We start from the raw sequence: 16,679 nt of genomic DNA on the forward strand, positions 1-16,679 counted from the left end.
GCAGTAGAGCTAATAACCAACTCAATAAGGAAAAATCTACCAAATCAGACTACCTCTCCACCAAAGACAGCACCAATGAAAAATAAATCACCTACAAAGGAAATGGAAAGGTTCCCTTGAAATCTAAAACTCCAACCACCCCAATCAAAGATGAAAACTAAAGCACAAGGGCAAATAACTCCCAATACAATAATCATGAAGCAAAACCCAAATTCCACTCACCTGAACACACCCTATACATCAGTAGCAGGGACAGACGACTAATTTATCTAAGCTCCAACATTATCTTAGGAGCCCTGTCTAGAGTCACCATGGGCAATTTAGACTGATAAGACCAAAAACTGATATTTGATCATCCAATGCAGCATACTCAGCCAGGTGGAAACATTCCTACAACTAGAAGGCATAGGCCACATCAAAATTAAAGTAGACGTTACAAAATACAAGAAAAAGAACAGACATATAAGCCAAAACTCCACCCACTCAAAACCACCAACTGAACCTAACACTAATAATGAGTCCGCCAAACCACCTTGGACAACAAATTTCAACACAGTACTAACAATTAAAGGCTATAACAAGGACATAAACAACCAAACATTCCTCAAAAAACTTAATGAGAATGGAACTAAAGTAGAAAAAGCCGACAAAATCAGGAATCAAAAAGGGCAGCCAACATCAAAAGCAGTAATTGAATCAAAAGAACCACTCTCAATCCTGGTTAATCTAGGCCCTTATAGGGTGCACCACAAACAGGAACCTTTCATTAACAAACCCAGGTTTTGCACCAACTGTCAGCATTGGGACTGTTTGCCCTCAAATGTCGCTACAAACCAAGATGCCATCGTTTTTTTTTTGGGGGGGGGGGCAACATAGGGGAACATGCAACAAACAAATTATTAAATGCACTTATTGCTGGGAATCACACCACCCTAGAGCATCTGAATGCACTTACACCATCAAGGAAAAGCAAATTGTAGAACTCACGAACACCAAACATGTGTCTTATTTAGCAGCCCAAAACATAATTAAAACACCAATCCAATACCCGACAAACCAGATTCAGGCAAAACACCCAATAACCCAAATCCAACCAAGAAAATTAAAAGCCCCCCTAAAAATAATCCTAAAACTATATTCAAATCATCAAACAGGCAACCAGACTTAACCCAGGGAACTAAAAATAAAAACCACACCAACTCAGATCAAATTGAACCCCACCCCCCACCCCCGCAAAGGTATTCCAAAAATAATTACACGGTCGATGCAGCTAAAACTATTTAAGGAGGTAATCAAAACTGACAGCACTAAACCCCCAACATTAGAAACCATAGTTGTGCACTAAATTCAATTGTAACAAAACACTTTCAAGCACTCTCTGGTCTTCCATTATAACTACAACTACCAATAATTACAATGGACAGCACAATAAAAAAGACCTAACAATTTGGTAATAAAATTATAAGGGATTTTCAGAATTAATACATGAAATCAATCATACAATCAATAAGTCAGATATAATATGCTTCCAAGAAACTTACCAAATATTCCAAAATATCTACCTAACATCCCAGGGTACTCCCCAGGCATGCTAAAAAGTCTCACTAATGGGAAAAAGGGAGGTGGACTTGAAATTTTTCTTACTGATACCCTACCCTACTCAGAAACTTTAAACAAGCATTCCACCATAGACCAGCTATTAAGACCAGAAGCAGATATTAAACTAGCATTCAGCTCCAAATTAAAATGAGACTGAAACCTTATAGCCATCTTCCTTGACCTAGAAAAAGCTTTTGACCTTGTCTGGACAAATGGGTTGATTGTAAAACTCAACCACTTCGTAATTACTGGATGCCTGTTTAACTGGACTGAAAATTTCCTAACAGGTCGTAGATTAATCACCAGAGTAGGGAACACTACCTCGAAAGAATACTCCCTCGAAAATGGCACCTGCAAGGGAGCATACTCAGCCCTATGCTATTCAATATTATGATCAACAACCTGGACTTTAATCTAGCAACCAAAAAGGTTAACATCTCACAATTCGTTGATGACATTGGCATCTGGAGGGCAGAAAACCCCGCTAAACACTGAGTTATCAAGGAAATCCAGCAAAGCTCATATAACATAGGGAGATGAGTGGATAAATGGAGTTTTAAGACCTCTCATGAAGACACTGTTGCAATTATTTTCACTCCTAAACATAATAACCAACTAGTCCACCCTAACCTTTATATACACAACCAAATTATCAAATATGTTACGGTTTTAAGGTTCCTAGGCATGTACTTTGATAACCACCTAACCTGGAAACATCAGATTGAACAACTAATCCAAAATTGCAGTAAAGACATAAATCTCCTAAGAAATCTTAAAGGGACCACATGGGGATCCAACCAAGAAACAATGCTGACCATCTAAGAAGCGCTTATGAGATCAAAACTAGATTATGAATGTCAAGTTTATAACTCAGCAAAAGCAACCACTCTTGAACAAACTGGATGCTATCCAAAGAAAAGCATTAATTGTCTGCACTGGCACACTACCCCCAACCTCACTGGATGAACTCCAAGTCCTCACTGGAGAACTGCCAATAAAGCTGAGAAGACAAGAAATGCTCCTCAGATACTCAATTCAACTTGCTAATCACCCTGACTCACATCCAACAAAAATCACCATTCGCAAATTAACACAACTTTTAGTTGTAAGCTAATTCAAAACATACCAGGTGATAAGCAAATTTTAGAATTCAGGGAAAAACTGCCAACACTAGATCAACAGGAAGAATACACTGAACTCCCTGACCAAGTCCCTTGGATAAACTCTAAGCCAAAGATTAACACCAAAGCCACCGATTATTGGAACAAGAGTCTAAACTAAAAGCCATCATTGCAATGGACATATTTGACACCTACCCTGGTTTTGTTAAAATGTACACTGATGGTTCCAAGACAACTGAACCACCCAGAATGGCAGCTGCACTAGTTATCCCAGAATACAACATCCAAATGGGAACCAGGCTACCAGGCCAATGCTCTACTTTCACTACAGAATTATGGGCAATTATTGAATCAGTAAAATGGATTAAAGACAACAACATTAAAAAAACAGCAATTATCAGTGACTCCCATAGTGTAATAAAATCAATTAAATCCCACAATCAAGAGAGCGGTTCCTTGCTAGGACTTACTATATGCTTAAGAACTTGTCAACAGGGAATCAGTTAGTTGAATTCATGTTGATACCATCGAATATAGGGATCCCTGGTAATGAGTAAACTGATAAAGTTGCCCAAAGCAAACTAGGAGACCCAAATCCTGCCACATTTAAATATAGTATTACAGAAGCCTCAAGTTTTACAAAAAACAATATTTACCAAAAATGGCAGAATCACTGGAATTCCACCCCAAAGGTAGAAAACTAAATTCCACCTTAAAAGAAGTTAACAGGTCCATCAAACAGTCTAAAGTAAACAGCTTGGACCAAAAGATCTTTAACTGTATCATGAAAGACAAAACTAAACTAGCAGGAAGTTTTGGTAAACACCTAGGACCCAAACCTGCTAACATTAACTGCTACCATTGCAAGACCATTGAAGACCTGCAACATGTATTTAATAATCGCACCAAATACCATCTGGCAAGAGCTAAAGTCCATAAAGCTCAACAAAAAAATTGGATCACCTCACATCTACCAAGAAATTATAGGTAATAATAACCCAAACATAAATATAACATTACGAAACATCCTAAACTTCCTAGACACAACTGGGCTAAAAAAAAATGTAAACCACCCTAACCAGCCCTGCCAGGGAATAAGCCAATCATAAATAAAACCTAATGTTAACAGTATCCAACTCTACTTAATAAAAAAACATGGAAGGACTTGCAGGAGGAGCAGTGTGCACTCCTAAGGTGAGGGGCAAGGGCATGCATGTCGTTAGGACATGATTGTCACCAGTGCATGAACTTGGATCCACCACCAGGACGGGGAGATAATGCACCCCTTAACTCCCTAAATATTTCTTTTAAAAACAAAAATATTAAAGTAAAATAATAGATCAACAAAATTACCCACCCCATATCCATTATGAACCATATAAAGCTTAAACTAAAAGAGGGATGCCTTTGATATGTCTCATGGGACCTGAACACTCAGCAAAGGTGTCGTCTTTCTAAATCATTAAACAAATATACCCCCCCACTCAACAATAAATTTTAAAAAATTCTTTCTCTCACCCCCTACTCATACCAATCTCTTCCTGACTTACTACTCACACGAAGATGATAGTCACTACCTTACCCTCCTCACAAAAAACAGAATGAGTGCTGGTTCTACTCCCACTCATCCACTAAATTGGTACAGATGACTCATACATGAGTGCGTGCTGGGTCTACTCCCACTCATGACAGCCTATCACTCAGGTAGCATGAAACATGTTTCGCTATCTGACAGCTCAATTAACAGAGTGCATAAACGCCTGGGGGATGTGGCTCTGATTCCTTTCCCCAGGAACATGTATTAAACAATACTTTTAATTTCATATGTAATGAGTCCATGTTCATTTGATGATCTAATGAAGGTTCAGAGTATTTCAAACTCATAATATATTTTTTGGTTGCCGTGAGGATAGTCTTTTCTACAGTGGGTGCACAGCACTCATGCACACAGAATTTAGAAAAATTCAGTACAAAGCCACCATGAAATAGACACTATTTATTTAGGGAAGTTTATGTTTTTCTTTCTTCAAAATTACTGTATATACTCACGTATAAGCCCATTCCCGTATAAGCTGACCTACAACTCCAAGACATCTTAAGATGCACAAGGTAAATTCTAAATGCGTTTATAAAAGCAAACTTATATTTTAAAAAATTACATGTATATTTATCTTGAGGTTAGCGTGTATGATTTTTAAAAAGAAATGGGATAAATTTATTTGAAAAGTAATTTATTTAATTTTCTGTTTTCCTATTGTTTCTACCTACTTTGGATTTGTGTATAATTTGATCGAACGATGACAAGAGTTTAGCCATCGTGAATTGCTGTAAAACTACCTCTCCCTTTTGACTTGATTATTGTTTATGGATTATTGCATTGGCCATTTTATATCAGTGCACCGGTAAATATGTTTTACTTTGCTTTGAAATTGTAAATGCCTAACCCATTAAAATGTAATCCCAGAATGACAACACAATGAATAAACAATACTGTTCAATGATAATACCGTCAAAGCTGAGTTGTAGTTTACTTTGATGTAAGTGACATTACACCATACCTGTCAACTTTCATGCCCGGAGGAAGAAAAAAAATACTCCCGATTTTTGGGGTCACTCCACGTCTACCTCCCGATTTCATAATACCTTCCGAATTTTGCAGAGAACCTCCAATCATTACCTTATGTCTTCATTTTCATTTTGTCTAAACAAGAAAAGTCCTATATGTTCTGTTGTATCACCTGTGAATTATTGTTGTGATGAAATAATTACTTTACTATAAATAATTTGCTTCTTCACTAAATAGAATGTTAAGTTTAAACATTATTCACGTAAATTAATGATTTTTTTTACCTCTACAATGATACAAAAATAAAAGCAAAGCAGAAAAAAAAAAACAACAATAAAATCGTCCACAATTAATTTCAATCCCAAGAATGATCACTACGAATGCTAAACTCCATATGCTATAGCGACATTCCCACGAAAGAAACGAGTGAACACCTGGCATATTTATACCTTATATACCAATGCTAATTACCATCGTTAAGTTAAAAGGAATGAAAATACATACCACGCAGCAAATATGTCCTTAAAAAAACTAATTCAGAATACATGTTTTATAATAAACAATACTAAATGCTTTACGATTTGACAATAAGGGAATAAGGTTGGATATACAAAGGCAAAATAGCTGCCACATGTACAGTACCATGAGGCTGGCTATTTTTGGTACCTCTAGCTCAACAAAATTGGGAATCCTTTCTTTGCAAATAAATTGCTGTTGCTTATGTAACACACAATGGTGTAGAACGTGGTTTCTTTGAATTACGGTGAAGGGCCAATCGTTTTCACAAAATAGTTGCATGGATAAGGATTAACTTTTAATTAGTCGCGCTGGCTTTCTTGCTTGTTTATTTAAGACTGATTTTAGCTATTGTGCAGTTTGACCACAGATGACCAGAATATGAAACAGGGCATTTCCCTGAGGGAAAATAGGGCACGTTACAGGGAGAAATGGCGAGCCTTTTTGTGAATTTCACGCATAGTGGAGCAGGATGATTAATCAATATTCCCCCTCCCCCCAAGAAAAACCTCCAGATTTTAGGTCATAGTACTTTATAACAGCTTAATAATTATCTGGTCACCAAAAGTTACTTTTTTACATGCCTGTGTCTTAGGACAATGAAAAAATTGTTTCTTGTGCCAAGATTTACAGCAATTACAGCAGTCAACAAAAAGACCTAAAAACTTTCAAGATTAGACATTGGCCTGCGGATAAGCCATCCCCCCTTCTTCCAACCCTTTATTGTTTCCTAAATTATTCCGCTTATACGCAAGTATATACGGTACATAAATTCTAATTCTTTTAAAACTTGGAGCAAACTAAAGATTGTTATATCAGTTTCTATAAGAACTAAGTTGCATGGTCAAAGAAGGATGACCACTGGCAGAACTTGACAATATTGGACACTCCCCTACTGACAGCTCTGGTGGCATTTAGAGCATCTGCCTTTGATGCAGAAGTTCGTGGGTTCGAAACTACCAACCCCGAGTCATACCAAAGGCTAATTAAAAATTGGTAATAACAGCTGCATCTCTTGGCAATCAGCATTAAAAGGTTAGTGTTAGGAAAGCTGGTCTGGTGTCAGGATAATGTGACTAGGTGGGACATGCTACATGTCTGCAGCAATGATGCCCCAGTGCTAGACAACACTATGAACTGCCAGACTGCCGATATTGTAAATCATAAATGATTAATAATATGGTACTAATATTAACTGTGACCTCAAGGATGGCCCGAGGGTTTTGGCAACCAAGGTTAACTATGACTTTGAGGCATCACCTACCACTCCAAGAAATAAAATCACTTCCATCTAATTTGGCACCACTTACACCTGGATCCCCAGGCAACTGCCAAGTACACGTGTATGTTCAGGCCTGCTCCGTATGACAAAGAAATACCAATACATAAAACATGATAACATTTCGACCATCACATAAAGACAAGACCTTTATGGTTATGCTCTGCATTTTTATTCATGTCTATATTAATGCATGAATAATTTTGTATTGAAGTTTAAATGAAATCCAGTGTTAGAGTTTCCTCTTAAGCATTAGACAGGAAGCATGTTCATCCCTGCGTTCATATTCTGATGTAGTATTAACATAACCGAGCTTGGCAATTAGTTATTTTGTTCAAATGGGACAGGCAGTAAATGATGGAAAAATCTCAAATGACTTGATATTTAAATCCCATACGAGGCATTTGAAAAGAGTGGAATCAGAACTTATACAAATCAAATTAATTGTTGAGTTTAAAATCCTTTGTCATTGCTATGAAGAAAACTTACTAAATAAGAACCCTATGCCTTTGAACTATTTATAAGATGAAGAAAATGATGAGTACTTTAAGAGGTGTCAGACACTGAGAGATAACTGAAGTCAAAAGTGGATCACTTTGAAGTATGATAATTTTACTCTTAGCAGCTTTGCTGGCAAAGAAAATGATGGTTCCCTCATACCAGCATTACTTGCAATGTAATGGATGAGGGATATTTTCATGTTCAAATGAATGCCCTTCATTCATCACATTCCCAAGATAAGGAATCTAGTTATAATGGTGTATAAGGATACTTCAAAAGTTGTGGTAGCTCCAAGCCTTAGTTGGGAAGGGAAAGTCTAGATTGGACTACAGATTTAATATCTAAATTGTATTTAATAAAATCTATTCAGGAAGAAATATGTTTCTTGGTCTTTAAGCTAGCTAAGAACCATAAAACAAAAATACTGATGTTCACATAAAAGTCATTCAGTGCAATCCTTCTAACCAGAACCCCCAGGTCTTTCTGTAAATGAAGTTGCCTGGTTAATGGCTTATATGGTGTTAGTACAGATACCACTCACCGTAGAGCTATGTTACAAAGCAGGTTAGCATGCAACAGAGGGTGACTAAAAGCCAAAAGGTGCATACAGGATGAAAGCAGCATATACATTTATGCACATCAAAGGAAAAAGCACACTAAAAGATAAAAATACAAACAACATCAGATAACTGTGTTACAAACATACAATGCAGTCAAAGGTGAATATAGAATTATATTGATTTATGGATATAAAAAGTCAAGGTCATTTGATGGAAGAAAGTTGGTTTCTGTCATACGAAGGAAGAAAGCTGGTTTCTGCTATTAACTCAAGTTCTCCACAATATACAGTCACCAATATTGTGTGGATGACTAGTACTTATGGTTGGAAAAAATCCAATCATTTCTGGGCTCAAAAGCTAAGATCAAGGTCACTTAAAAACAAAGTTTCCACAGTAGTGGAATTTTCCAACATTTACACCTAGCAACTATGTCGATGGCTTGCAATTGCAGCAAGTATTTTGGAGTGAAAAGGTAAAATGTCAAGGTCACTAACTGAAACAATTTTTAAAATGTTTTTTGTACAATAACGAATAAACATTAGTTATACATCACTAACATTATCCAAATATTGCTGATGGCTTCACTCAGGGTATCAATTTTGGGGTCAAAATGTCAAAAGTCAAAGCCAAAGGAAGAAATATGGTTTCCTCAATAAATTGTAATTCTACCTAACAGACCTGGCCAACTTCTTGTGGATGGTTTGCACTAGGAATAAAGAAAAAGCCAATCGATCTTGGGGTTGATGGTTAAATGGAAAATTCAAACGGAAAATTACCTACTTAAAAAACTTGATTTTATTTGAAGTAGTTATAAACCTTCTGATATTTATATGTATTTATTACATATTCACTGTTTTCAAGACTCTATCATTTTCACTGATAAAGTGATACATTACAATTTAGTTAAATATTGTAAATAAATTTAAATCACTAAAAAATTATGATTAATAAATGTTAATTACTTTTATAGTACTTGGGCCTGTATGTAGAAATGACTTCTCTTCAAAACTTAAAACTGACCCTTTGAGCCAAGGTGGGCAACCCTGTTGCCAAGTGGCAAAGTGGACAAGAAAGGTTGGCTCAGTTTTTGCACGGTGTGGCTAATTTCACTTCTCAATTACCATACATGTGGCTACATTGAAAAAGAGGTTGCCCAAACAGGCCCTAGAAAAATATAGAGTCAATGGATACCAACTAACCCTCAAGAAAATCAGCAATCCATTTCTGTATAACAAATAGAAGTTTATGTAGAGAGTCAATTTGGTTATGAAGCAGTATTGACTTCACCATCTCCCTGTAGAAAGTCTATGTTATGAACAATATACTCCAACAAGCAATGGGTAGATTCACCTCCCATTTAATTTCTGGAAACGAATACTGATTTCATACACAAATATATCAGAGTAACTGTCACGATAAAACTGATACTACTGATGAAAAAATTAGAGAAATAAAACTATGGAGTTTTTAATGAGTTGTCCTTTTTTCCAAAGTAAGCACTTCATCTGGTCTTACTATGGTTTAATAAAAAGTAAGCATATTTCCAATTTGTAAGGAGTGGTATGAACCATGTGATTTGTGCCCCAGCATGACACTGGAACCAAGTCATCTAAGCCATTTTAACCGCCTTTGATACAGACTGCAGTAGATATGGATGAAATGAGTATGTGAAAAGTGCACATCAATCCTTCATCACTGGCAGTGTCTTTCACACAAAATGTCTGACATTTGAAATGGATTGTCTGTGAGGGCATCCAATATTAGCAAAAAGTATAGCAGTGGACAGTTTCTTCTTGATTTTGTTAGTCGTCACAAATTGCCAGCCCTTGTGACATTCACAATTCAAGATAAATAAGTCTTCATATCTTATTTGTATTTAAAAATCAGAGTGCATGGGATACGTCCAGTGTGATTGGATCCAAAGAAGTACTTTTTCATATTAATCTCATGGATCTCTAACTTTTTGAGGCAAAGGATACTACTGTCCCTATTATTTTGTACTTCATAATACAAGTTAACTAAAAATAGTATATACATAAATAGAGCATGCTTTGCATGTTTTGCCTATATAATTGGGTGGTTCTCTTGAGCTACAAACTTTTCCCTGATAGCTCAAGAAAATTGTTTTATTATAATAAAATGACAGATTCATTAAACTCAATTTAAAATATATATATATATATATATATATATATATATATATATATATATATATATATATATATATATATAAATTTGGGTACATTTTTCAATTATTTAATATTAAAATGAGTTATTTAACAATATTTTCATTTTCAAGCTTTATTCTACAACTTATGCTCTTTTTCTGCATTTTGTGTCCTTTCTGATTGAATTCTAAGGCATAAAATGAAACTTGGAAATATACCATGGCTAATCCATTCTGATGTTTGTAGAGTTAGTTTAAGAGTACTCCAGCAAGCTTTTGTTTACACATTTAGATAATAATCATGGCTGATTATAAATTAATAAATTCAATCAGGAAGGCATCAAACATAATCAAACATGGCTTTTAGCTTTTGTGAAAGGAATTTGCTCTGATGCTGCTAATATAAGCACATTGTCATACACTCTTAAGATTTCCTAACAAGTATAATCCTTAAAAGTATGAAACAATGCAGTGTTATACTGTAAGCCAATTGTAATTAAAAGCAAATATGTAACTTGTGCACAAACAGCTTCCTATACATGAGTTGGCATGATGTAAAATCACACAACACGTAACTTTGACACTAGAATGGACAGACAACAGTATAACATGATAAATTTCACTTCATTGCCTGTGTATAAATACACAACAGAAGATTTTTTATGATTGTGTATATGCATATACCTTGTGTTCGTCTTGTCCATTCCCAGGTCGATAAAGAAACATCACAGCAGTTGACATAGACATCTATGCCCTCTGTGCTACATCTGCCAGAAATGTTTACTTCCTCCCCAAGAAGACGCTTGACCAGGGTCGTCTTCCCTACACCAATGTGTCCGACAACCATAATTCGTATGCTGTATACTGCCTCCCTTCCATCTTTTAGAGCCTCTTCAAAAAGTTGGATGGATCTGTCATCCATGTTTAAAATTTCTACTGGAATACCTGTACAAATGACTGATAAGTTACATATATAGTATCAACACTGTGGCAGTAGCTTCAGTTAGTCCAAAATTCACAGACTTAAATTATTTTAAAATAGGAAAATTGATTTTTACCTGGTCAGGCAATACCAGCTTCTAAAGGTACAATGAAAACAAAAGGATTATATAAACTGTTTTTAAAACAAAGTTATGATCTTTTTATTTCCAAGTTATCTTTGAAGTTTGGGAAATCAAAATGGCGAAACTGAGCTAGTAGTTATCTGAAAGGACACATCTGAAGCAAGATAAATCTTATCTTGTCAAACCCAAATTATACCCATCACACTCATAAACCAAAAAGCAAAGTGAATTTAAATTTATTTTAATAATTCCTACAAATACCTGGTGTCTTGTTTTCTACAGCAATTATTATTAAATCCAAAACAAATTACAAAACTGTAGAGCCAACCTAAAGGTCTAAAGGATCCTGTTTCTGCCAACCTTGGTATTCCAGGTGCATTGATGTTTTTAATAATCTGAGTGGCACCAACAAAGGTTCCTGGTCTGCCAGACATTTGGTTTTATTTTTATTAGTTAATAGTAATCAATCACTGCATTTTATATTAAGGAAAATTGTTATCATTCCAAGTGAAGTTTTTCACTTCAATATATTTAAAAGCACTAATCTGATTGGTTAATCAAAAGTAACTATAATATGGTCTCATATCAGTGTCATTTAGATCAGTACAAAAAACATGAACTGTAACACTGAGCTAAAGCAACTCATAAAACATTTTATCCATTCACACTGATTAGAAACTTTACATTTCTTTCTTAAGCACAGATATAAGGAGATTGCATTAGTGAAATAGGCTTAGTTGTATCATGGGCTAGAAAAAAAATACATTTTTGAGAATTCAACTGTTACATGAAAATCATAAAATGTGGATACTCTCCAGCTATTTCTTAGCTGTATTCCCAACTGATAAACCGTTATATTTATATTAAACATTTATAAAATTATTTATGTCTAGGTACCACAGGAACTTGTATTGCTGCTTACAATTTACCTATAAATCATACATGTACTATACTACTATTATAGTAGTTGCATGTATAATTTATGGGTAAATTGTAAGCAACTATACAAGCCCATGTGGTGACTGTTACTGATATTAGTGCCCAAGTTCCACAGGGGCTCTTATCATTGTCCTTGAAGGAAAAGGCTATTTTTATATACATTACATCACAAGTACATGATCGTGTAGGATAAGACCACACACCTATATTGATAACTGAATGAAGTAAACAAATCATCCATCAGTACCAATACAGATATGGCGGTTTGATTTATGGGACAAAGGACAATGGGGCTGATGTATTCAACATGCACTATACCAGCTGTTATAACAAGCATAATCAAAATAGTGTATGAAACTCAAATCACAGTAAGAAAATTCTCTAAATCATGAAAATGGAATATTAAATGAAATACTTTATTTGTTTAATTACATACTAAATAATCCAAATAATGCTTGCTGAATAAAAATAGATGCATAATATTTTTGTAAAATTCATAATTACACATTTCAAATGTTTGTGCGTTAAGTACGTCTAAAGTAATTGTATTTTTTGCATGCAGGTAATGAGTTTCTTTTTCTAAAGATTAAGAAAAAATGCAGAGGGTAACATGCTTTATAAAATTTTAACAGATCAAACAATCATCATTTTGTTGATAACTATGCCATGTAAGAACTTTTTAAGACCGGTGGTGGGGCATGATACATAATGGTATGGAGCTAGTCCTACATGTAAGACCTCGACGCTGATATTTATGAAGTGGGCGCTATGTTATGTCTTACATTGTAGGACTAGGTATGGAGCCAAACCAGACTCCTTAATAACACTATTGTCGAATTTGAGTGCCGAGACACGAACATGTAGCGTCTATATTCATGATGTGACATTTTCTATTTGAATTTTACACCATATTCGCTCAACTAAAAAGTACATACATTTACAGCCTTGTCTTTTCAGTGTGCCATATAAAGTCTCTGCATCCTTTGGAAATGTAAACACATCCTAGTAAATATGGCGCGCATTGAATAATGTATTGTAAAACATCCAAATATGGTATAGCAAGCATTAGACTGGTCACCTGTTATACTCTACATATCACCATAAAATCGGAGTATTTGATTAAATAATTTTTTTTCTTCTCTTTTTTTCCTAGTTTATAAATATCTCTTTCAAGATCCGTATAGAATCACCCCATAAACACGAATGCTATAAAAAAAAAATTAAAAAAATAAAAATGTCAGAATACATGGGAATTTTGAATTCTATCACCCAAGATTGTTACCCAGTCTAAACCAGATTCAAGGTCGCGTGCCAGGAGATATCATGAAAGCGCCACCTTCTGGGAGAAACGTGTATTACTCTAGAATGACAGAGTGACGACTGTACTAACCAGCCGCCATTGACACAACCAGTAGATATTTAAAATTTTTATATGAAAATTTTGTAATGAGAAACAAGGTGCATATCACTTAATAATCAGAACTGAATGGAAGTGAGTACACGTATATTAGTATTAAATTTTAAATGAATGAATAATATTTTATTTATACTTAAAATCAATAAAGATTTCTAAACATCATGACTGACATACGTTGGAATCATGACAATAAAAATTAATTTATTTCATTTTTAATTTATTTGACATCTTTTAAACATGTTTGTCTGATAATAAAGTTAAATTGTAACATTTATAATTCATACATATTGTTTACATATGTAAATTGAAATCATTCATACCTGGTTGATGTGAATACTCCAGTCTGTACACTGTTATCACATTACTTCCAATGCTTGTGGTGTACATAACTCCATGCTGGTCATCATATAATATTCTATAGGGACTTGATGACACTGTGTGTATGGTCACTAGTTGACCGCTGTCTGTCAGCTGATGAATGCTGTTAGAGTCCCAGTCACACACGTAAATGAAATTCCTCCTATCAACCATTATTGAGTCCGGTGTAAATCCATCATGTTGATACAGAAACTTTGGTGTGTGTGGATTAAAAATATCATATGCATACACACTAGTAGTGGAGTTATAAGTCCAACACGAGATGTATACAGTGTTGTCTTTTACGGCCATGTGACTATCAAAGCCCCCTTGACAGACCTTGTGAGTTGAGTCTACACGTCCATCTGTAAGGTTTACAACACACCAGTACAACATGCCGTCCAAATTCCAACCGCTGACAACGAGTTTGTCTGAATTCAATTTTGCCACTGAATTACATCTATCAAATTCTGTCCTTACTTTTAATGTTTTGACCCGTTTTACGTCATGTATAGATTTCAATGACATGATTACAATCGTACTGTCTTCCAGACACACAGCAACTTCCGTCTTGCTAATAAGACAGACACCCATGGGAATGGACTCCAGTTTGTGTGATGTAAACAGTTTGCCGTCAAGAAGTCTGTAAAGACGGAGATTCCTCGCCTTGTAGTCTATGACCAGCAACTTGTCTTCTGTCACCACAACGCCATTGTAGACGGGTATACGGCCGGCTGTGGATAAAAATTTCAGACGTAAGGAAACGGAATACACAAAATACAGACATATATACTTTTAGTAAACAATGCCAAATGAACGTGTACACATCTATACACCGATTTCTCACCTAAAATAATACTTTACCGACATAAATTTAGCCAACAAAGACACCATCGTAATAGTCGTATTATTATTATTATTATTATTAGCATAATTGATATTTCATGTAGTTTTGCAACTACAACAACTATTACTACTACTACTAATACTAATAATAATAATAATAATAATAATGCCATAATGTTCGTTTCTGCAAGGAATACACATAATGCATTTTTTCAGTTAATAACTTTAATAAGTGACTGCTGAGTAAAGTGAAATACATGTTGTTGTTGTTTCTTCCACTGTACGTCAATAGAGAGAGAATTTTTGCTTCAATCGAGTGAATAACGGATATCTTTCATATGGTGGGTGAAAAACTTTGTATTTTCAACAGTTGCTATTCTAAATAAAATAATAAGTTTTTCGTCAACAAGATGGAATATATCCGTTATTCAGTCGCAGCAGGCAAACATTTATATCTGATGCTCAAACCTACTGGCTTATTTGAGAAAGAAAAACAGTAGCAAATAAGCGGTAATCGAGTAAGATATCTGCTACTTCAATCTGATATAAATATTACATAACAATATGCTTGATTATAAAATAAACTGAAAAATAACATCGGTCAAAGTAAAGGAGGGATAAACAGGTGGCAGTGAATTTACATAAATTTAAAAAAAAAAGCATGAGAAGTTGACATGTGATTTATGGCCCAAGTATCAATACGAAACCTCACGATGTGATAGCCCGGGGTCTATCCCCACCCTAAAAAAATCATCCACTGGGTCATATCTATTCAGAAACCCATCCTATACGCATAATACACATTTATTCGGCACGAAAAGACAAATTTACACGCACAACCGGCATTTACAACGATGGTCAATCCCTACTTATAAAGAGACTTCATCCTTGGGTAATTAATTGGGAGATATTCAGAACCTGGCGTTCATGAGAAAGGAGATTCATATTTGTAACTTATTTCGACCACACAGACCGCCCCTACTCTAATGAATTTATTTTGTGACCCTGCATGATAACTTGGAAACCATTGAGATCCACACCATATACCTACAGTATGCATGAAAATTCAAAATAATATATGCAACCGAAATAGCCCTTACTCCAACAGACTTAGCTCTAGGTATTTCTCACCTTATAAACACATACAAATGGCATAACGTTACTTGCTGGCTATAAAACACAAATGTAAAGACAATCAACAACTAATGTTTGCATACAGATCAGTTCTTATCCACGGGATCGAGACCTACACAATATTAAGTTCAATTTTCAGGCTTTCGGTCAAAACTGGAACAAGCTAAGATTGTGACAGATGTTTAACATATACAAAATTCAAGCTGTTGATTGTTGTTGTATGACAATAAATTGAAACTATATTTTCTATTTAAAAAAAAAACAGGGAAAAATTACATGAAGGATAGAATGTCAGGCTAATGATGAACTAATTATAAGTAAAAATTATTTTAAAAAAAAAACGTAAACTTTTTCTTTTGAAAATATAAAGAATCTGCATTAATTTAAGGCACTAGTTAATGTCAGTGAAAAGAGAACAGTTACTGAAAACACCCGTTTTCCTTCTAAAAATTAATAGAATGGAAATGGGTGTACCCCATATATTTCCTTTTACTGACGGTAACACGGAGCCCTGATATTAGCCGTGCAATTTAAAACAATTGTTTGTAATAATAAAAACAAAATAATCGATAAATATGTAGGATATATCATCATCCAATATTTGCCAATGATG

The 16,679-nt window shown here is 34.9% G+C and overlaps 1 protein-coding gene across 1 annotated transcript in view; it reads right to left on the minus strand.

Annotated features, from left to right (window-relative positions):
- Positions 1–14,798, minus strand: part of LOC149787182 (uncharacterized) — a 92,548-nt gene extending 77,750 nt beyond the window's left edge. Inside the window, exons 1-2 of the mRNA XM_089977684.1 lie at positions 14,050–14,798; positions 10,994–11,254 (exon numbers count right to left, since the gene is read on the minus strand). Of these exons, the coding sequence (XP_089833810.1) occupies positions 10,994–11,254; positions 14,050–14,680 (892 nt within the window). The 5' untranslated portion in view covers positions 14,681–14,798. The remainder of the gene's footprint in view (positions 1–10,993; positions 11,255–14,049) is intronic.
- Positions 14,799–16,679: the final 1,881 nt, after the last annotated feature.

This window comes from Sinohyriopsis cumingii, chromosome 12 (genome assembly GCF_028554795.1).
Source record: "Sinohyriopsis cumingii isolate HCF-2022 chromosome 12, ASM2855479v2, whole genome shotgun sequence".
Classification (NCBI taxonomy): domain Eukaryota; kingdom Metazoa; phylum Mollusca; class Bivalvia; order Unionida; family Unionidae; genus Sinohyriopsis; species Sinohyriopsis cumingii.